The sequence below is a fragment of the Vitis vinifera genome, chromosome 10, assembly GCF_030704535.1.
Source record: "Vitis vinifera cultivar Pinot Noir 40024 chromosome 10, ASM3070453v1".
Lineage (NCBI taxonomy): Eukaryota > Viridiplantae > Streptophyta > Magnoliopsida > Vitales > Vitaceae > Vitis > Vitis vinifera.
This window is the reverse complement of record NC_081814.1, coordinates 8,091,659-8,115,117: the sequence shown is the minus strand read 5'-3', so window position 1 is coordinate 8,115,117 and position 23,459 is coordinate 8,091,659. Positions and strand designations below refer to the sequence as shown.

General features: G+C 33.8%; 2 protein-coding genes and 2 non-coding genes across 4 annotated transcripts; 2 read left to right on the top strand and 2 right to left on the bottom strand.

Moving 5' to 3' along the window:
• Positions 1 to 4,742: 4,742 nt before the first annotated feature.
• On the bottom strand, positions 4,743 to 6,303 carry LOC100244564 (probable WRKY transcription factor 65). Its single transcript, XM_002269231.4, has 3 exons — positions 5,898 to 6,303; positions 5,640 to 5,786; positions 4,743 to 5,524 (listed from the first exon to the last, which is right to left on the bottom strand). The coding sequence occupies exons 1-3, from the start codon at positions 6,038 to 6,040 to the stop codon at positions 4,978 to 4,980; spliced, it is 837 nt and encodes a 278-aa protein (XP_002269267.1). The 5' UTR covers positions 6,041 to 6,303; the 3' UTR covers positions 4,743 to 4,977.
• A 7,636-nt stretch (positions 6,304 to 13,939) lies between these two features.
• LOC100263463 (uncharacterized) lies at positions 13,940 to 14,848 on the bottom strand. Its single transcript, XM_002265545.4, has 3 exons — positions 14,566 to 14,848; positions 14,357 to 14,464; positions 13,940 to 14,273 (listed from the first exon to the last, which is right to left on the bottom strand). The coding sequence occupies exons 1-3, from the start codon at positions 14,698 to 14,700 to the stop codon at positions 14,007 to 14,009; spliced, it is 510 nt and encodes a 169-aa protein (XP_002265581.2). The 5' UTR covers positions 14,701 to 14,848; the 3' UTR covers positions 13,940 to 14,006.
• Positions 14,849 to 19,072: 4,224 nt separating this feature from the next.
• On the top strand, positions 19,073 to 19,179 carry MIR399F (microRNA MIR399f). The gene has a single exon (NR_127851.1). It is a non-coding gene; the product is annotated as a microRNA MIR399f (primary transcript).
• Positions 19,180 to 22,654: 3,475 nt separating this feature from the next.
• On the top strand, positions 22,655 to 22,766 carry MIR399E (microRNA MIR399e). Its single transcript, NR_127821.1, has one exon. It is a non-coding gene; the product is annotated as a microRNA MIR399e (primary transcript).
• Positions 22,767 to 23,459: the final 693 nt, after the last annotated feature.

Here is a 23,459-nt window from a genome sequence, read left to right as displayed (position 1 = left end):
AAAAATATAAAAAAAAGATTTATTATCATTTTTGTACAGGGTCTCAGTACAATGGAGTGATCTTCAACTATTCTTAATTTTTTAGAATATATTTAATAGTAATTTTAAAAGAAAGTTTTTAATTTAAAAGGTATTTTTGAGAAAAAAATTAAGGTGGTGTTTGTTTTTTTTGGTTTTTTACTGAAAATCATTTAGTTTTAAAATTTAGGTTGTTTGTTTTTTTACTTTTTCATGACTTATTATAAAATTTTTACTAAATAGAAAAAGTCAAAATATGTGGTTTTTTTTAAATAAAAAAAATAACACAATGATTTTTTTTACTTTTTAATATTTAATAAAAATAAAATACTAAAAAAACAAATAACCTAATATTTAATACTATTAAATATTAAGATTCTATTTAGAATTAAGTAAAAAAATAAACACCACCTATTGTTTGATAAAATTTAAAAAATATTTTAAAAATTTTGGAAATTCATGAAAGAAATGAAGAACTTAAAATGGGCATTGCGGGAGATGATTTATATTTTAAATTTTCTTTCTTAATTACATTTAATTGCCGCAATTTTTTTTGTTTTTTGTTTTTTGTTTTTTGTTTTTGTTTTTGTTGTTATACCTCTAATAGGCATGGAGAGCCGGTCTCAAAATTAGGTAAAGGCGGTAACACGAATCTTTCTTGTTGTTTGTGCAATAATGGTTGTACCTCTCAACCAGGGTGGTATAGTCTTGGCATGCGCAACTACTAAGGGTGGAAGTGAAGTATTCCTGTGAGGTTTATAATAATTTATCTCTAGGGGTGGTGTCATAGTGGTAGAGGGATGATTAGACATATTGATATTAGAAGTGCTTTAAGATTTGACTTTGGGTGTTAGCTATAGAGGCACTTGTAGAAACCAAATGGAGGATGAGAATAGGGTTATGATTGATGGGATTCATTGGAGGCCTCCTCATTTATCTATACAAGTTCTAATCGCCTTCAGTGCTACTCCCTAGTGGAGTTGTCAAAATGTTTGTGTTGGATTCTTCTTAAGGGAAAATTGACCACATGGATGGTGAATTGTAATCATTCAATGGGACGATAGCTTAAGATGAAAAGTGGGTTGGGACAATTGATGACAGCTTTAGGAGAGTTAACTTTTTAGACGACAACTTTTTGCTTTTTGAAATAATAACCTTAATTTGAATATGAACTAACTTAATTATATAACATGAGCACTAACATGTCACTATTTATGCATTATAAAGTGATTAATTGGAGAGGTGTGTAAGAACTGCTACATGTATTCAACTAAGTGATCTTTTTTTATTTATTTATTAATTTGGGGGAAATATGTTCAACAATATTTAGACTAATCTTGCCTCCTAATAACTAAATCATGATCACCTTCAATACAAGTGTGATGTTCATTGGGTGTATCCCCTTTAACAACACCCTGGGGGTTTGAACCCGTGATTTCAATTCTAATACCACTTGTAAGACTTCAAACATTACCAACTCTTTTAATAGGAATTGTTGTCAAGAGAGATATATATTTTAATATTATAGTGTAGTCACCCAAATGCTTTGGACATTTAAACACAAAGGGAGTTGATGAACATGATCAACCTCCAATCTACCAACAAATTTCATGATAAATTGAGAAAAGATTAGGAAAATGACCATGAAAAGGTGAAGAAGTGATTTCTTATTATCTATACAAGTGTATCAAGGATGATTTCTCATTTCATTCAGACTAATGATCGAGTGCTTCCACCTTGCGATGAAGGTAAGAGACTTCACTTGACAACTATTACAAGCAGACATCTATCTAAGGATAGATATAACACCGTAAATAAGTAGAAACTAATTAAGTAATAGTAAACATTAAAGGTTCGACACAAAAAAAAACCTTTTAACTTCATATGATTTGATTGATGTATTTATTTATTTAGCATAATGAGCATACACACAATATTCACACTATTTTTATAAGTCCAAGTGATAATGTGAATTTAGGTATTAATAAAATTAAGTGTCTAAACAAATTTTATAAAGGAAAAAACACTTAAAATGTCATTAGGATGATTAATTTTGTAAATTAAATTTTTTAAATTTTAAATTAAGAAAATTCATGCTTTCATAATTGAAATTGATAATATAAATTAATTTAGTCCGGTATTGTTTTATTTTTTATTTTTTTTGTCAAAAGCAACTTGCTTTCATATTTTAAATTTTTTATTTTTTGTTAACTTATTATTTATTTTTTAAAATTTTTTATTGAATAGAAAAATATAAAAATATTTGATTGTTTTTTATAGCCTCATTGAAAACATGTTTCAATGGGGAAACAACACAAGATAAAAAAAAAAAAAAACCAGTGGTATTGAGCTATTTGGGAATTGTTTTTTAGAATAATTTTTTTGTTCTACTAAATAAAAAAATACAGAAAACACATTTGATAACGAAAAAAACTTTTTTATGTATCCACAAAAAACAAAGTATTTTAAGATTATTTTCACTTATTTTTTAAAGGTTGTTTTAAAAACTAATTATACGAATGATTAAAAATAAAATACTAGATATAAAAATTATTTTTAAAACATATTTAAAAATATTAAAAACATGTTAAAAACATTTTAAATTTTGAAATAGATTTATATTCTATAAAAATAAAAAATTAAAAAACTATTTCTAAAAACTATTTTTAAAAATTATTTTTGACAATAGTTATCAAATAAAACCATAATTTGTGAGGAGTTTTGAGCCACAACAATTAATAAATAGTATAATAGTAATTAAGAGGCTTAAGCGTCAGCCACAAACAATAATCCATGTTACCTGTTGCCGAAGACTCAGGTACAGTCGCAAGTTGGTTTAAATATAATGTAAAGACAGGCTGGCGTTTTTCTTAGAATTAAATTTATGTACCCAATGTGGTGGATAGTGGATAAGGAAGAAGAGGCGGATGATGATTGGTAGGTGACGTTAACGGTGTCGTTACATGCACGTGTAAGATTGGCAAAAGACCTCCTAAATTGACATCACCAATCTCCAAGTTTTTAAGGGGGGGTTTCGTCACATGTTTTGACTCTGTCTTTCATTAATTATTTTTCATTATTTATTTAATAAAATGAGATAAAGAGGCAAAATTATTGATGGGTTTCATGATCCAGGGCCAGAGCCAGAGCCAGAGGTGGGGTCTCTCTCTTTTTATTATTTATTTTTTAAAGTCTCTTCACCTACTCCTTATTATATATCATTATCTTTTTATAAAAAAAATAAAAAATAAAAAAAACATTAAATGATGTTTAAAATTACTTTTTATATTTTAGTAGGAATTTGAGATGTTTTTAAACTATTTTTTATATTTTTAAAAATTATTTTCATATATAATATTTTATTTTTAATTATTTTTTATATTTATATAATTATTTTTTAATAAATAAAAAATAATAAAAAATATTATATAAAATGAAATATGGTAATAGAGCATGATTTCTTATGTACCAATTCTATTCTATCTCTAATAAGACAGGTTTGTGATATATGTAAAGAGGTCAAGAAAATTTTTTAAAACCCGATTCAGGGTAGGTTCTGACTTGGTTTTATTCTACCCTATCTCTTTCCCATTATATATAATATTAAATAAAATTCGATTTTAATTGATTTTTTTTTCATTTTTAATATTTATTAACTTATAAATTATATTTATTTTTAATACCATTTAAAATTTATAAATAATTTTTTTTAAAAAAAAAAGTTAAACGGAAAGGACAGTGACAGTGTGAATATCATTTATTTAAATATATTTTTTAATGAGAAAATGAGAATAAAGATGAATAATTGAGAAGCATCGAAATGGGGTTATCGGTTCCAAACCCACCCATAGTCATCCCCGGGTAAAACAAGTCAGGAGGGGTGCCGAACACGTTTGAAGTATGGGCGCACCTCATGGAATATTCCAGCTATTATTGAGGGTGTAAAAGTCAAACTTTGGTTTGCCTTGACTATGCGGTTTGAGTGGTTGGCCGGTAGGTATATGCTTACCAAGTTATATGTAAATACATTTAGAAGGGATTTGCTTCAATATGTTTTATGAACGATATATATATAATAAAAATACGCCTATAAATAGAGATCGGAAAATTTTAAGGTTCCAATTTGGGTTCTTGATCATTAAAAGGGTACGATAAAATATAAATCATTAGCTGATAATATAAATATACGATATCAAAATAGAAAAGAGAGAGTAAAATAATGATAAAATAAAATAAAGTACATATATTTGACTAATTTGAGTAGGGTTGGAGTAGGTGTAACAAATGAACATGTCAAACAAATAAGGTAAGGAAAAGTTTGGCAAGGTGCCAAGTTCGTTTTGACTACTTCCAATCCACTTGTCAAACTTTCATCATTTCAACTACTAAATGAAATTTCCATTAGTTTGGTCGGATGAAAGGACAGGAGATTCATTATATGAAATTAACCAAGCAGGAAATAGTAAAAATATAAATGAAAAGTTTGAAAGAGAAAATTGAAATTAAAACGTTAGAATGAGCTCATTATTGTACAATCATAAAGTTAGCAAATGTGAAGACGCTGACGTGGGAATGCCGAATGGGCCCAATCATACGTGTAAGACGGCCTGGCCCATAATTGATTGGCTACATGAGCCGGCAATTGAGGCGCAAGAAAAGTACAGCCCACGGGGAAGGAAGCCGTTGGAAACGGACGGCCAAGATATGCTAATTACAACCAGATCAAGACAGAATCTGGAATCCAGAATCCGATTTTATTTGTTTTTTCCCGCTAAAACTACACTGAAATCAAGGCAAAAGATGAAAAAAATACACAAAAATAAAACTAAAAATTGGAAATAAAAATCTTTTTTTCTTTTTGGCAGTATCTGGTGGCGCACGGTACGCGCTTCCGAGGATTAAAATAAGACCCGCATTTGAAAGAGACAAATGAGGGGCGGCCACACGTGTCAACCGATCTCAGCTTGTGGTCCCACACATGGGTACCGTACACCGTCGGCGCTCCTCCTCCATCTCCAATACCCCTCGCCGAAACACAAGAGAACACTCCGGCAACTCCCCGAGATCGGCGAACAGCGATTCATCCTCTTCCCTCATCGGGAAGAACATCGCCACGTCGGCGTCTCTGACATTGTTCTCCGCGAAAATCGGGCTCTCCAGCATCGTGGAAGAGGGGGATTCGAAGTCCGAAAACCAGGTGAAATCTTCGGTTGTGATCAGCGATTCCTCGCCTAGGTCAGTGAACTTTTCGTCCGGGTCGGGTTCGGCTTGGCTTGAGAAAATTGCTGGTTTGGGTGAGGGAGGAGTAGCAGGCGCCGAGGTGGGAGTAGGGGTGGCGGCCGCCGTGGTGGGGGGATTGGTGGTGTTGTGGTGGTTTCTAGAAGCCGGCCATGGATGGTTGTGTTCGCAAGAGTACGTCACAACAAGCATGGTGGGGTCCACGCGGCTTCTCTCAACTTGCTTCCTAGCTGGGCAGCCTTTTGAACTGCTGCACCTGTAATACCCTCTGCAAATTTTACCCAATCGCCCCCGTTAATTCCCATAATCATAATAAACCCTAGCTTCTCTGTAATGCATTACCCAAAAGCATTAATCTGGCCGGAAGAAGAGCAACAATTTACCTGGGATATGGAGAGCCTTTGATGGGCTTCTGACCATACTTCCTCCAAGCCCATGAATCGGATGGTGGAGCACAGTCCCCCTTGACTCGTGAGCCTTCCACATCCTTGATGGGCACTGACACCACTCTCTTTTGCATGGCTCGCCTACTGAAACAAACCCCATATCCTATTCTTATCAGACTATGCTTCTTACACGGAATCTCAGTAATTCATGCAAAGAAAACGAAGCAATATGTATAATTGGGTGGTGATACAAACCTTCGTTTGGGGGAAGACGTAGAAGAAGAGATCTTTGCATCATTAAACATAGGAGAAGGTGGCGAGTCTCCACTATTTTCCGGTGAGTTTTCCTGCTCTTCTTGTTCACTAACAAATGGGTTACTGTTGAATCTGCCGTCCATGGTAGGGATAGCCTATAATTTAAGCACAAAAGGTACCGCCCACTATAGCTTGACTGATATTGGATGCAGGACTAGTGCGTAGAGGACGATGACAACGATGGTGGGTCGGCGGCTGGGCCGGGCATGGAAAGATAGAGGCACAGGGATGGTAAGAAGAAGAAATGGGGGGAAGGTGGTGAAAGGTCATATGGCCCTTTTAAAACGGTGACAGATGGGCAGAGGAATAGTTTATGAAGGACGTGCAAGCAAATGTGATATAAATCTCAAACTACTATAATTTATAAACCAAGGTGAATGCGACCCTTCTTCTTGTCCTTTGCTTTTATAATTTTATTAATCAAAATTCGCTTGGGCACCCCACCCCACCTCCTCTTTTTCTATTGACGCCCTTGCCCTCATCTATTCAATTAACAATACAAAATTTTCCACCTTCATCTTCTCACCTCCATCCTCCAGCCTCTCTCCATGTCTGCCCATTAATTGCTCAATCCGCAACCACCATTTTCATTTAGTGTCCACAAATGATTGTTTGGGAGGAGGAACCGGGATGATACAATTCCTCAAATTGATTCTCATTGGACAGGCTTTATATATGGATTTATTTTCTATTAAATGCATGTATATATAATAAGATACAATAGGGTCATTTAGGGTTTATGCAACGTGGTTTTCCTTTCTTAAATTTAACTGGCTTGAAGAAATAATTTTCCTTATCTGATTACGTACAATCCTACATTTATAGAAGCAATAAAGTTGTTGAAAATTGAAACCTCGTGGCTCTGAAATTATCCAAGTCCAAGTAAGACAAAGTACGGCATAACCCAATACTTATCCATATACATTAAAGAAGGTGAGAAAGGGAGTCGACTGTCTGTCTGAGAAGGAGGAGCGCCCAGATCAACCGGCCCCCTAAATTTGAAGCCAAATATATCACCAGGATCGATGAAGTGGGAACCCGTGTAATTTAATTCACAAGGCATCATCTTCGCTCCAATCAAAGGGAAAAAGATTTGATAATGCCAATGGATCATATAATTAATTATTGGCTTGTAGAAAAGGTCGAGTTATGATCTCATCAACTTTTGTTGTAGAATATTTCCTATTATGATCTGGTCGCCTTTTGTCTTATTACCCTCCCGCCTCCCCAGTTCGTCAAGTCCCACCTCCTCCTCCCTGATCTTCATCTCTATCAATGCATGAAAAAGAACTATTCGAAAATAATTCCATACGTCATTAGATGAATTGGTTCCCTTGATCACATGAGAGAAACGAAATTTCTATGTATTTTATTAATTGTTTGAGAATACAGCTGCATGTACTTCTAATTTTCATGAGAGGGTATGAATATTGAAGGGTAATGAGTTGACTTTGGGTATTATCTGATAAAACAAATATTCGATTCACATGCTTGATTGGGGGTTGTACAATGAACATGAACAAGATTAATGTTATGCAGCCTGCAACTTGCTGCTTTGAATAAATTGAGGGCCAAAAAAGCTAATTAACAGTTGTGAGGAGGAGAATTTGATGTAGCTCCAAAGATGCATTTACAACAAAAATATTTAGTCGACATGGGAGATATTATGCTAATCCATAATTTGATGTGACCAAAAGGACTTACAAAACTTTATATAATAAGAGGGTGAATGATAATTGGGGCAGGAAGGGTGGAGAATTGACTAGGTCAGAAGCACTTGCCTTTCCGAAAAGAATGGGACGGCAAGTGCCCACTGCCACTGGTCAAGTTGCAACGTCAAAAATATCAAATATCAAATACCTAATCTTCTAGACCTACATCGACTAATGAATGCGTGAAGCAATGTGGTTTGATATTTTAGTCTCTTTCCCTTTGTTTATTGTTATCTCCTCTTGACTTTCTTCACCCACGAGCTCACACCATCTCTCTCAGCTACAATTTCAAGGCTGGGAAATTTCCACATGCCTTCCTCTTCAAAGTTATCCCTTGGAAGTTCCTCCCAACATTTACTTTTTCTATACGACATGTATATATATATATAGTATATACAAGCATAATTAATGTACAATTCTCACGTCCAATGCAATGTCTCTGTTTTGCACAATAACATGTTACATTCCAACTCTAAACCCCACATAACAAATGGAATGTATTTTCTGTGTCGCCTATAAGCTTCCGTGTGTTATATATATATTTGTTTGTATTTCTTGACAAGGGTGAAAAAATGTGAATCATGAAAAGAAAGATTTGGTTGGTCAAAATTTATTGAAAATGAGTAGCATGGAAAGATTGGAGATTAATTTAATGAAATTTGATTTAAATTAGAGATTATTAAAAAAATGTGTTTAATTCCTAATATAACCTTACATATTAAGGAAATTAATCAAGAATATTTTATTAAATATTATAATTCATGAAATAAAAGTTATAAAAAAGCAATAAACTTTTAAAAATTACACATGATGAATAGAGATGTAAAAAATAGCAAAAACCATTTAATAGAGTAAAAGGACTTTTCAAGGTATAAATACAATAAGGTGATGTTTGTTTTTTTTTTTTTTTACTTAATTCTAAATAAAACCTTAATGTTTAATAGTGTTAAATATTAAGTTGTTTGTTTTTATAGTATTTTATTTCTATTAAATATTAAAAAGTAAAAAAAAACCAATATGTTATTTTTTCTATTTAGAAAAAGTTACATATTTTGGTTTTTTCTATTTAGTAAAAAGTTTATAATAAGTAATGAAAAAATAGAAAAACAAACGACCTAAATTTTAAAAACAAATTGCTTTCAGCAAAAAGTTAAAAAAACAAACACCACCTAAGTGTGAAAACATTAAATTATAAATACAAAGATAAGGAAATGTGAGATGTTTTCAAATTTTTTGTATTTATTTTCCATTCTCTATAATATTTTCTATATTATAATGGAATGTCATACCTCATCTATGGATTAATCATTGTTGGTTTAATCATGTTAAAACCTTATGCATTATAGATAAATTATTTAATATTTATTTTGTTTTATTGTATTATCATATTTACATTGAAGCTTGCGCTAGTACCAAACAAAAAAAAGTTCAGATCTCCACGATCTTTTTATTTGAGACTCATGATTCATCTCCTATTGAATTTAGATACTTTAATCCCGGTGATTAATTATGATGTTATTATTATATGATTGGTTGCAATTAAAGCGACAAAGATATGCCTAATACGCATACTTTTTTTAAGAAGTTCAGTTTGATTCAATGAATGAAACCCATCAGCCCATCGGTCAGACCTTGTTCCTTTTTTTTTTTCCATTTTCTCTTGGGTGTAAAGGGATGAAGGTCTAAGGTGGTGTTTGTTTTTTTACTTAATTCTAAATAGAACCTTAATACTTAATGGTATTAAATATTAGGTTGTTTGTTTTTGTAGTATTTTATTTCTATTAAGTATTAAAAAGTAAAAAAAACCATTGTGTTATTTTTTCTATTTAGAAAAAGCCACATATTTTGGCTTTTTCTATTTAGTAAAAAGTTTATAATAAGTCATGAAAAAGTAAAAAAACAAACAACCTAAATTCTAAAACTAAATGGTTTTCAGCAAAAAGCCAAAAAAACAAACACCAAGAGTAATAAATTTTAACTTTTTGATTAGGTTCTCTAAATTGCCTTGTTTTGTGTCAGTGATCAACAAAGGGGGAGTGGAGTGTTAGGTCTTTTTTCAGTTCAAAGCACTTGCCCAAGGCTATATTTAAGCTGAAAATGACAAGACAAATCATGACAGACATGATTTTGGACAACATTAGCCTCTGAAAGCTCAACAAAACAATGGGCCCTCGTGCATTGTATCATTTTGTATGAAACACTCGAAAAGAAAAAACAAGCATTTCATAATCTAGTGGGCTCACACTTCCATTTCTAAACTAACCATTTATCATTAGTCAATACGATTATGACATCTAATTAATGTGGGCTCTTATTTATCTCGTGAATTTCATATACAAAGCCCCACACATTTCTTGATTTATCCATTGATTTCTCTTTCGATTGGCCTTCTTTTAATCAAGGGTATGGCTTTTTGACATTTACAACCGTTGAATATTGGAATGTTCCTTGTTTGTTTCCATTTGGTTCCTAGGGACTGTTGAATGGAAGAAAGATCAATGGGATTCTTTACACATTAATCTACATCTGAATTCAGTGTGTAAAGGAACTGGAAACAGTGTAAACCACTTTGGTGTAAATAGGAATGGGATCTATTCAGAAACTTCGATCCAAATCTATTTGAAGGGGGCTTCTAGGTGCTGATCATGCCTATTTTAACATTTTGATATTCAATATAATATTGCATTATAAAAGTTATTTTATCACTAGTATTGGACCGTAGTAGGGATAACCAGGATGGGTTTAGGACAGATCACCTTATTCCAACCTCGTTCTAATTATTTATATTTATTCACATCCTATCTAAAAAACAAATTTAAACGGGATATGATAGATTTAGGAAATTTTCATAGCCGTTCTATCTTGTCCTATTTAACCTTTTTATTTTTTATTTTTTAAAATTTTTACTTATTAAATTTTAAATGGTATGAAAAATAAATATAATTTATAAATTAATAAATATTATAAATATTTATTATTTATTTCTATAAAAAAATATTTTATATATATGAAAAAAAAAGTTGAAAAATGAATTAGGGGATAGACACTAGGGATGGCAATGGGGTGAGTTATTTCGACCGGCCGTCCTGACCTTAATGAGACAAGTTTGAATTTTAACTAAATGGGTTTGGGATGGGTTTGAGAATTTTTTTAAAATCCAAGACGGGTTTGGATATTGCCTTATCTTACCCCATCCCAATTATATATAAAATTAATTTAATTTAATTTTTATTTTACTATTTTTAATATATAGATAATAAGAAAATATTTTTAATCAAATAAGTTATAAAAATATAATAATTTAATTATTTATAAAATATATTTATTTTAATGTAATTAAATTTTTTAAAAATAATTATAAAAAAAAGTTAAACCAAATGGGTATGAGAAATTCACTTACCCGACCCGCCCCGTTTAATTTTTTAAACGGGATGGAGATGAGAGTTATTTTGAATAAACTGGATGAGATTGGAATAGGGGCGATCCGTCTCGAGCTTGTCCCATTGTCATCTCTAATGGGCATGGTGGGATAAAGTCAAACCCAAACCTATCATGAAGTGGGATAAAATATATAAAAGTTGAAAAATGAATTGGGGATGGGCACTAGGGATGATAATGGGGCGGGTTATTTTGAGTACCGGGCTTGTCCTACCCCTAATGAGATGAGTTTGAATTTTAATTAAACGAGTTTGAAATTTTTTTTTTTAACCTAGGATGAGTTTGGGTATTGCCTTATCCCGTCCCGTCCGATTATATATCAAATTAGTTTTTTAATGTAATTTTTATTTTACTATTTTTAATATATAGATGATAATAAAATATTTTTAATCAAATAAGTTATAAAAAATTTAATAATTTAATTATTTATTTTAATGTCATTAAAAAATTTAAAACTAATTTAAAAAAGTTAAATGTTTTTTTTAAAAAAAAAATTAAACAAGGTAGGACAAGTATGATAAATTCCCTTACCTGTCCCGTCCCCGCCCCGTTTAATTTTTTAAATGGGATGAGGATGTGAATTATTTTGAATAAACTAGATGGGGTTGGGATGGGGTGACTCGTCCTGTTGTCAACCCTAATGAACACATTGAGATAAAGTCAAATTCAAACCTGTCATGAACCCTTACCGGGTTTTAAAAAATTTCTTATATCCATTCCAAATCCCTTTACATATTTCCTAAACTCATCCTAGGGGAAATGAGGGAATTTATAGCAAAAAAACCCACCTCATTGTCATTCCTAAATGGTATTTCAAAATTATTCCTACAAATAAAAACTTATAATTAATTTAAAATAAAAAATATTGTTATTATATAAAAGCAAGTGAGCAATAAATCAGAAAAAGAAAAAAAAATCTATTGAAGTAAATTTAATTTTAGAACTCTCAAAGTCCTAATTACCTGGACATCTATTTTTATAACAATAGAAAATTTCCTTATGAAATATTATCTAAATAAAAATATTAAAGACGATAAATAAGTCCAAAAAGAAATTTAAAACAATTATTGAGAGAAATATTATAGACAGAGCTAGCAAACGTGTGATGTACTACAAACTAGATGCATATGTTCAGTAGCATATATTAGGTTGCATTTATATTAATAAATCATATATTATGTATTTGAATGCTAAGAGTATCATACATGATGCAAAAAAAAAAAGCATTACATATAACACGACGAGTGAATATCTGGCAAGTTAACAATAACTTTTAATTTATTAATATGTTGAGATAAATAATACAATTTCTAAAAAAAATCTAGACATAATATTTATTTGGAAACATTTTCAAAAACATTATTAGTACCAACTTTATTTTCAAGAATTTAATATACAAACTCTATTTTTATGGTAAGTTTACCAAGTATAAATACAGGGGTAACAAAATATGATATGATTCACTAATACGATATAAACCTAACACAATTTTTTATTTTTATTTTTATATGGATTTGGGTTAAGTATAACTGTATAAATCAGTTTGAGTCACATTCGTATTGACCTGCATAATTTTTTTAATAAATAGATAGTTTAAATTGGCCTATCTAATAATCTTATTATTAATTTAATTATATTTTTGTACCATTTAATTATAATTTTATTCATTTTAAATTTATTTTTAAATAAATAAATCAATTAAGTTATAAATATATTTGATTGAGACATTAATCATAAACATATGCAAAACCTAACTTATCCTAAATGAATTATATGACGTGTTACCTGTTTAATAATTATATAATATTTGAGTTTATACTTTTGACATAATTATGTGAAGTTTCGGTTCAACTATATAATATGATACTTAGGCTTTTACACGACGCTACAACCACCCACCATCACAAATCGTGACCTTATTATACGTAATGTGGTTGATTGTCAAATGATCAAATCCATATCCTCGCCGGGTTTTAACCCATATTAATTTTTGAGTGTTGGTAATTGCCATAAAAAAATCTCTTTTTCTAGTCTTCTAGATGGCTTGACCCTAATGAAAGCATGGAAACCGTGGTTTCAGTGGTCGGCCCATTATTATCCCGTAGAAACCATTAGCCAATAAATTCTGGAGTGCATTCGCCGTTCTCTACAATGGCAGAATGCCATAAATGACTAATGAACAAGTCTTGGCTCTCAACTTGGAGTTCATGGCCCTACCTAAAATTTTAGAATTGGAATTAGAATTTCTTTTTCATAATGGTGTCACCTCCTATACAGCTAATCAAGACGAATGTGTAATTTTCTCTCCCCCCAAACAAGGTTTTGAAAGTCGTGGTCTTGTCAGTTGACTGGTTTGTAGTTGGCGTTGGTCTTTGTAGTCCAGCCTGTCCAGGAGAACAATGTACTAATTAGGTCGAGGCCCACTTTGAAATGGGCCTTCTTTTGGATGTTTTCTGGGCCATAGCAGGTTCGGCTAGAATCATACATCAGACTCTAGGAGTCTAGGAGTGTAGGCTCATGGAATTAGGTATTAATGGAGGGTTGTGATGATATATTCTTTTACATGTTGAGAATAAATTATACATTTCTCTACCTGATCCCACATGAATGTCACCTGCTGGCTGCTACTTTCTCAAGTAGTCAATTCTCCGAACAGGGGTAAACACAAAATTCAAGACTGAATACTGCCAGCTCTAAGGAAATGTTCGGTTTTAATTTTGAAGACGGATTTCATGGTGATGGACCTGATGGCTTGTCATCTTTCATTAAATCAAATATTTCATTTTGATAACTAAATTTTCACAATAGAATTCATGGAAGTGAGAGCTACACTGGACTTGAGAAAATTAAATCTCATAATCAACAGAAGTTTACATGGAGTTAGTGGGTACATGAATCTCTAAGCTTTTACATGTTTCTCATCCCCACCTGGTTTCTCAATGGCCTTCAGAACAGCTTCAGTCACAGCTCTCACGTCCAGAGCTTGGTCTTCAGCTTCAACAATGGCTTCCATGCCGAAGCCATGGTTGCAGGAAACCCTGGCTTGCAGAACATTAAGACCCATGTCCTCAAAGGCCTCCAGGATAGAAACCAGGAGATCTTGTCCTTTCTTGCAGCTCACTCTTACCAGAAAACCCTTCCCATTAATCTTCTCTACTTTCACTTCCTGCCCATTTCATGCATGTGTATTAGTCTAAAACAGGACTGCAACCACTGGCGCATATATCACAGAGAAATTGTAATAATTACCTGGGTATAGTTGATTAGCTTTAAGTATTCTCTTTTGATTGCCTCCAGCTTGAGTTTCAGCTTGTAAATGTAGAGAAAAGCATCCATGACAATGGAACTCATTTTCACCTTTACAAACAACAAAAAAGATCAGCATGAACATATTGAAACATATATATAAAGACAAATGAACTACTGCTATGAAAGAAAATATAAGCTTCTGGCATTACAGATTTGGAGCTGGTAAGGGTTCTCAGTGTATGAAGCTTTCTTCGCAGCGCCATTCTTTTTCGAAACCTTGACTCCATCTCTCTAACTTTCTCAATGACAGGTTTGATTTGGGATTCATCCTTGACGCCCGTCATTATCTTTTATAGTATATTAGAATGGAAAGGGTGCGCGGTGATGTGTTTTTGGGATCTCGGAATGCCAACTCTAGTATTTTTTTAATGGGTCATTTTCGCATTTGGAAAGAGAAAGGAAAATAAATGAATAAACTGGAAGCTTATGGCTTGGCAGCGGCCAAGGTATCTACAAGCAACATTGGATCCCAATAAACGTCTGTGTATGTGAGGACACATTCATTTGAACATCTTTTGGGAGTGATAGAAATTCTTTGTTTGAAATGGGGTGATTAAGAAATTAAAACCGGAGACTGGCCATGTTCCAACCATTAAAGTGATTAATTTAGGGCCTTGTTGAGTTGCAGAGATAAAAATATAGGGGGAAAACATATCCATTTCTTGCATGTTGTTGCATATAAGGGTAGGGCAGTTAACTAACTTGTTTCCCTACTCTCAAACTTAATGTCACATGGAATACAAAGAGTAAAAGAGGCTTGAATAAGAGGAACCCAAAATGGTCATTTTGATGTGTTGGGAGTGTATGTAATAAAAAGCAAGAAGGAAGCATTAGCAAGGAATACCGACACCAACACCGAGCGATGGGCGTGAAGGGGACAGGCAAGATGACAGCCAGAGCAAAGACATGTCAAATGCATATGGAATTGGTACTGGAGAGGGAGTGCATGCCTAATAATAAGCCAATGCATATGACAAACAGAGGGGAGATGGAAATAGTGGTTGTCACATAGGCTCTGGAGTTGCTTTTGTACATGGGATGGGGAATGGGAATTGAGTCAGTGATGGATGGTGTAGAGCTAGCAGTGAGTCAGTCAATCAGTAGGTTGGGCAGGCATTTCAGTTATCACGGGCCTCCCCTTTGCTCTCACTTTGTCTCCTATGCGTGCCCTTGCCAGTGGCCGTGGGTCACATGCTAGCTCTGACTACCAAACCCCTTCTCTTTACCATGCTTCCTTTTCATCCCTCACCTCACCAAAATGCCCTTTGAATACAATATCCTCCATTTCCACACCCCAAAAATTCCAGCTTCATGGCCCCCAATTCTCTGCTCACCCAAAAGTTCAGGTACTTCCACCTAAATCAATGATCCATGTTGGCTTGTACCCCTACTTTTTCAAAAGGAGAGCCCTTTTTAACTTTCATTTTGGATTGAATCTCATTTTTTTCTTCTCTGATTTATTGTCTCAACACCATCACTGTATTAATGGTAAATATCATGAGTTCAGCTTGAGTAGATTCAATGTAGTATAAATCTGTGTGGGCTCATGATTTTAATTATTCATCTCCTAGTAATTCTAAATAGGGGATTGATTGAGGATGAATGAGGCCTATTATTATATTCAATTGTTCTGCTGGCTGCTTTTGCATAAGTGCATTTCACTGTTACATTACACCTAGCGTGTCATTTAAATTCTTATTTTTATCTTGTGGTGTGGCCAATAGGAGATTAGGGAGGACAATAATTAGGGTAGAGATAAAAAGTGCTTCTCCCAGATGCCCTTGGGATTAAGAAAAGGCTACAAGTGCAGACAAATGCAGGCATGAACACACATTCTATTTCTGGCCCAAATCATATATGCTCTTAGAATATGTTGTGCCACATGTTTTATGCCATATTAACCGCGGCATAATTATCAGAAACATCCATAACCTTAAAGTATACAAACATGGTGCTCTTAATGCCTCGTTATCTTCTCAGGTTGGACAAAAGAAAGCACAAAAATTTACTCATAAAAACTGATGGTGCAGAAAGTCCAAAAAAATCCACACATGGGTTCAATATCTTTTGGCATAGCATATGTTTCGCCGTATGATATCGAATTTAGAAAGAGAAATATCAGTTCAAAGGCATCTGTTCTATCCGTTAAAAGAATATCTAGCCCCATATTTGAATAGTAAGCTTCAGAGAACCTACTTTTTTGTTTTTTTCCCCAAGGGAATTACCATTTTTGATGAACCGTTGGGTATAATAAGGGTTTATTTGGTTAAGTACCTTTTGGATGGAAAAGGCCAAACGCACAGCAGCTCATGTATAGATTAGATGCCCATGACAAGGCCTGTCCACTTTCATTCTTCACAGGCAGGCAGGCAGGCAGGCAAGCAGGCAAGCAGGCAACACATAAAGGCAAAAAGATGCATTGGATTTTAGTAGTTGCATACCTCCTTAAATCACTCTTACTAGCCTTGCTTTTTGTATGTGCTGACCATCTCTTTTGAGGGTTAGGAGTCCTTTTCTGTCTCCTTATTTTCTGATATTTCAAAGTTATCAGTTCGTCTTCCCATTTGTTTCCTTTGGCTCCATCTGCTTGACATGTCTTTCTCTCTCTCTCACTCACATGGAGAGAGGCTCACCTTTCCATCTACTATTGTCTACTTCTTGAAGCCCTTTGCCTTTTTTTTGCTCGTCCATGGAATCCGCATTCACATGATCATTTTAGAACCTATAGAAAGTAGGTTTTACATGAGAAAGCAACACTTCTTTTATCAAAAACTTCAAAACCATGTCTCAACTGCTAACTTATTTGGCGTCTCCCTTAACTGCTAACAAATCGCTAGATATTCATGATGAAGAAAGTTATCCAAGATTCAATTCCAATATCATTAAATTTTTTGAGGTTCAAAAAATTAACTAAATCCCAACCCTAAATCTTAAGCTAATTGAGTTCCACCCTATTGCATTTTCTTCACTGAGAGTGAGTGGGGTTAAGAAACACGACAAGCACCATATCTTACTATATACATATACCTGTACGTGAGTGAGTCAAGGGTAATGAAGAACAAATACAAGTCTGCCATGTCCCAGTCCCATGGCTTTAGCCTTTACTCGGTTCAAAATTTAACCAACTTGAGAAAAATCAAACTTCATGGACCCATTTCTCTGTCTATTATCGTTTATATTCTGATTGAAAGCTAGGCTACAGAGTTATACATGTTTTGGCAAAAAAAAAATAAAAAAAAAATGAAGTTGCATGTTTGCTAATCTGGCAGGCAACTTGATCGAGCAAGTAAGAACAAAGCACCAACTGATCTCCATGCTGACATAATTGGATGATGTATTCTTCTTAGCCTTCTGATTTTTCTAAGAAGATGTGGTTTGGTAGATTCAAGCACTGACCATAAAGGCAAAAACTCGGGTACAATTCGGCTCGTCAAAGCTAAGCCCTTCTTTCTATGTTATCTGATGCGTCTCCTAAACAATTAATTACCTCCTAAAAACTTACAGCTTGTTTAGGAATTGTTTTTGAGAACTTGCTACGAAAATAGAATGTTTTCTAAAAATATATTTTAATTATTTTCAATTCTTGTTTTTTTGACAACTATTTTAAAAAATAATTGTGTAAATATGAAAATAATTACAAATAAAAGTTAATTTTAAGAGATAATTGAAAAAAGCAAGTTCTGAAGCAGATTATTGTTGTAAAAAACGTTTGTGAACTATTTTTGAAAACCGTTTTCAAAATGTTCACTATCATGACCTTGGCTCCCCTTTCCTGCAAGAACGGAAGTAGGATAGGCCTGCCCAAGGGTTCTGTTCAGATTCAAGCCTCGGAAGCCCACTTTAGTCAATCTAGAAGCCCGTGGGCCATGCTTTGTCGAGGCCCATTTTCCCATTTACCTATTAAACCACTAGAAAAGTCAGAAGTTAATTCCAATTTCTATTTTCACATGACTTCTTTTCAATCAAATGGTTACTGCATTACCCGGCATGTGGATGGTTGCATAACAATTTAGTTCTATCGTGTAAAAATACAAAACCAGGGTCAGGATTGAAATGGTTTTTTCATGGAATTAGAGGAGATACAAATGTTCAAAGTAAATCGATCTCTTGGTTATGTCTTCATGGTTCAGGTACCCATAGTGTATGAAATCAAATTCAGTTGAAGGACATGGATGCGGGGCAAAAAATTGACTCCTTGTTGACTAGAAGCTGATGGAGAAAAGCTAGCTAGCATATCTGTCATCAAGATCCGCAATGGTAGAGCATCGGAGGCTTCAGAAATGGCTGGAAAGGTCAAATTCAATAGTTGATGGTTTTCACGAACCCTACCGAATGTTCTGCCATTTCCATGTCCTCTTGTCCATCGTACTGCTAAGTAATGCTGTGATGAAAACCGTACAAATAATAAGGCCCCATAGGTGATAGTGGTTTCCTTTCAAGTCAGTAGACTCAGGAATGATCTCCTTTTCATCATGAATGTTAATTTTTCTTTTTTTCCTTTTTACTGTTAAGGTTGTATATGAGAAGTTAAGGTATAGGGAATAAAGCTGGACAAAGCCTTTATATCCACATGAAGAAAGCATTGTTCCAATGGATATACTTCTGTTCAGACTAACAACACGTTAGTAAGTCATTTCCTAGCAGCTGCAGGTTGCAGTTGCATTAGAGGGCCAAATCTGCTTTGGCATGAAGCCCATTTAGCAGGCTCGTCTGTGTCTGCAGTCTTCTCGCTGCCGAAGGAGATTTGTCCTGCAATTCTTCTGTAGTTCCTTTTCCAGAACGAAATTTTTGTGACTGATTTTGCACATATCATATATCTTATAACTCGCATTTTATTTTGAGAGATTAGTTAGTAAAGAAGTACCAGCTAGACAATATATAGTTTTGCTTTCCACCTGGTATGCACATCCTTCTTAATTATTCTTGTATCTACTATATTTTTAATTTATTTTTCTTTATAACCAGTTTGAAATACTTCATACCCTTTTTTCCTTTATTCTGTGAAAGAATAAAACAATGATTTGTTTGATGTGTTAATTAATTCAAAAGAATAAATTTAATTTTTATTATTATTTTTTTGTCAGGCATAACGCATCTCTTAGACAGACAGCTGCTTCTTGTTGGATGACTCAGGTTGACCCTAGGGAAAAAATAAGGACTAGAGGCTAATTTGAAATGCAGCTTATTCCATGAACAAGCAATCAGAATGGAGACCGCAGTGGTTGAAGATCTCATATTAGTATGCCAGTTATTACCTAATCCATTCCCCCCCATCATTTTCCGTCTGGAGATTTTTTACTGGAGGGGTCTAACATTATTTTGAGGGGATAAAGTTCTTCTGTTGATCAACCCTTTGGCCACTTCTGCAATGCGGTCTATATTTCCAGAGTCCAAGATAACCATCTCAACCTGGTCTAAACATACATAGGACGAACTAAATCAGAAAGGATCATCCAAAAGAAGAAGAAGAAAAGTGAGTTCATGTCAGATGGCTTGATTTCTTGGATTTCTTTAATTTCTATAATTGTCTTCTAATGGCATGCAAGAAGAAGAAACCTGAGTTGATGGCATGCAGACTGCTTGAATTCTAAGAGCCTTTTAAGTTTTCTATCAGTCTTCTAATTGCAAGAACAACAGTAGCAGAAAACTGATGTCACTGCGTAGACAGCTTGACTTGTAAAAGCTTTCAAATCCATTTTTTTTTCAAACAAGATCAACAAAAGCAGATGGCTGTTATGTAATTAAGATTTTGAACATCCCCGTGAATAATAAAAAAAAAAGAACATCCTACCATTACAAAGGGTGGAAGGCGCCATCAATTTATAATCTTATTGGTCATATGACGAAAGTTTTGCAACTTAATGAGTTATAGGTGGAATACTGGAAGAATTACCAATGCAAATTGTTATAATGAGAAGTGCACAATGGCATTATAGTTATTCAGTCATATATGTATATTGTCCATGACAGCCCTAGCTACCTAGATGAAAACTAAAGGAACAAATAATTAGCTTGACTTAGGTTTCTCATTAATAATCCACATAGATATAGCGAAATTCTAGTGGGAAAATAGTCAGCTTTTCAAGTGCGTGACGGAATTGCATCTGGAAGAATGATTCTTCCCTAGTTGTACATTTTGATTTCAAGATTTTGTAAGCCGGAGAATAACTGCGACTTTCATCGTTATGTTGTAATTCGGTTGGAAAACGTTTGAATTTCTTTGCCTCTTTCATATGGCTCTTTATACTAGTGACATTTGCACAACATGAACTAGTCTCATATAGGCTTATCTGTATGAATTGGTGTTTAAAAAACAAGGAACAAGAAAGGGTACTCCTCCACTTCTCATGCCAGCTGGTGACTAGTCATTCCTGTGTACTTCCAGAAACTTTTCCACTAATTAACCTGGTAAGGCTAGGGCTTTTCCTTGGAACTTTAGATATCTGTATATGTGGTCTGAGCAAGGAAATACAAGTCATAATAATTAGTTTGGATCCTTAACATGAAAAACTATTGCCCAAGCAATTTAATCAGAATCCTCATTTTATGGCTTGGCCAACCAACCCTTCAATCAGCTCAATTGACCATGGAAGGCTCTACTCAAGGAGTTACTCTTGGCCCTGTGAATATTGAAGGAGTAGTTCTATCAGATGAACTTTGGCCTTGCTACGTTAAGAGCTCACTTTTCTTCTGGTGTCATCTCCTGTCTTATTCTCTGAACTGAGGTGTTATGTTTCCTGGTCATGTTGGCGTAGCTCCTGAACTTGCAATATGCATGTTCTACCATTTTATCCGGACATTAGATTTTGGATATGCTAGGGGTTGGACTTTAGAAGGGCATATGCTACAGCACAATTCCTTGACAGCTTTCATTTTCACTTTTGCATTTCTACTCTCCAGAAGCAGACTTTTCATGCTTTGCTTTGGATCTTTTCTTTTCTTTTAGATGTATTCACCTTTCATCTACAAATATCGAACCTGGAATAACAATCTTCCTGTTGGATAGCAGTGATTTAGATACATTTAGCTTCTAATTTGTACTAATAGAAAAGAAATGAAAAGAAAAGAAAAGAAAATTCTCACCTATAATTTTTTTTTAGTTTTATTTATCAATACTAGTAGACTACTTGGACTTTTCATGATTATACGTCCTCTACATTTTAGTTGCATGCGACTGTTTTCTATACAAGATCGGATGGAGTCTTTCTCTTATGCATATATATTACCATTACAAATACTGGGTGAGGCCCTACTGGAGGATGTACTCGACTTATTTCTTTTTTCGTTTTTTTTTCCTTGGTTTCTAACCCCACAGAAAATGAAACTTCCTGATCTGGGTGCCAATGTGTGGATATGGTGCGGGGGCCGGTGGAAGCATCCCCAAAAAAAAGCATCAAGCAAAGAGTCTTCTGGCCTTCTGGGTACTTTTATCTCTTCCAGATTTCATTCTAATTCACATGCATAAATCTTTGTATTTCCTCCAGGCTTGAACTTCAATGACATTTAGGAGCAGAAAAATGTACCGGATCCATGTCCATCTTGAGAATTCATTACGTATGCTTGTGAATTGTCATGTACATGACATGGATAATACAAACATATATAGACTTATACGTAAAATGCCATGCACCACGAGCTTCCGCATACCACAGAATCAACTTTTGGGTGTATTTGGGAAGTCATGATAGCCACACATGATATGAAAGATATATGTGGGATAAAGACATTGAGAACATGCTCTAGTATCCTCCCTTTAAAGCATCCATTACAGTTTATTCTCTTAATCACTCAATTTATTTTCAATTCCTCATCTACCATAACCATGAATAAAATTAGATCACAAAGTTGATGCCTACTCATTTATATTGAAAATGTGTTCAAACATGAGGACAGGGGAAAGAATTTAGTCATGAAAGCATAGGGATGACATTTCATTTTGTGCAAAAATGATTGTTAGGATTTTATTGAAGATAGTATAACAACATACTAAATATATTTCTGACTTCCTTCTAAAAATTATATATATATATATATATATATATTTAAGAAAATTAAGTTTTTTAAACTTTTGTACGAGGAAGCTAATGACATGGGGAATAAAGGGGTGGAGAGCCTTCAATTGCACGCATTTTGAACAGTGATCACATATGTTGGCATTATTCCATGGATATTCCTCTTCTAAGACGATATAAAAATAAAATGTCACCAAGCCAAGCTCACCAGACCTTTGGTGCAGTTGCATATTACAGGGCAAATTATCTTTTGGCAGGCAGCCACTTAGAGACACAGCCAAGCCATGCATTCTTGTAGTGTGCCCTCTGCCAAAGGAGATTTGCCCGGCAATTCTTCTGCAGTTTCATTTTGATCATCTACAAAAATACTATATAGTACATTGGTTGTTCATAACTAGGTTTCATCATTAGGACTCATCAGGTTGCATCTGAATGCATGTAAACCCTATTGAATTTCTAACACATTATCTCAATGCACCTGTAAATAGATATTTGCATCCATGCATGAACCAACACAAGCAAGCTTGATAATCCAGGTTGTTTATGGTAACGACTTCCACTTTTGAAATTAGCATCCTTGGTCATTTTTTTTATTAAATTAGCATTTCTTGCTCTCAATTATTATATGGTAACATTGAAATCTATTAGCTAGAAGTTTCTGTTTATCTTTCAGATTTCTATAATTGCTCCTTTTATCAGCTGTTACACTAAATTAGTTGAAACTTTTTTAATGTAGGACATCCATGGGCTCTTTTCTAAATTTTTGTTTCTTCCACTAAGTTTCTTCTGATATTATAGGTCACAAGGAAAATGAACTGATTGACATTCCAGAGGATGTAAGGAAACGACCATGATCCGAAATGGAAATAGTGTTTCCCTCGGTATTTTTCAGACAATGAATGTAGAGCAGAAATGGTTATTAATACACTTCTTTGCTGACAGAGAGTTAATTTTAATCATTTGATTTTCTTATATTGCTGCAGTTACAAGTTGAATTGGAGGATGCATAGATGCTGGAGTTTCTTTGAACT

Excerpts from the sequence above, each read along its gene's own strand:
- LOC100244564 (XM_002269231.4), bottom strand. The coding sequence starts at position 6,040 with ATGGACGGCAGATTCAACAGTAACCCATTTGTTAGTGAACAAGAAGAG. Across the intron at positions 5,787-5,897 it reads ACGTCTTCCCCCAAACGAAG|TAGGCGAGCCATGCAAAAGA; the intron begins GTTTGTATCACC and ends GGTTTGTTTCAG. Across the intron at positions 5,525-5,639 it reads AAAGGCTCTCCATATCCCAG|AGGGTATTACAGGTGCAGCA; the intron begins GTAAATTGTTGC and ends TAAAATTTGCAG.
- LOC100263463 (XM_002265545.4), bottom strand. The coding sequence starts at position 14,700 with ATGACGGGCGTCAAGGATGAATCCCAAATCAAACCTGTCATTGAGAAA. Across the intron at positions 14,465-14,565 it reads CCCTTACCAGCTCCAAATCT|GTGAAAATGAGTTCCATTGT; the intron begins GTAATGCCAGAA and ends TTGTTTGTAAAG. Across the intron at positions 14,274-14,356 it reads AGCTAATCAACTATACCCAG|GAAGTGAAAGTAGAGAAGAT; the intron begins GTAATTATTACA and ends TGAAATGGGCAG.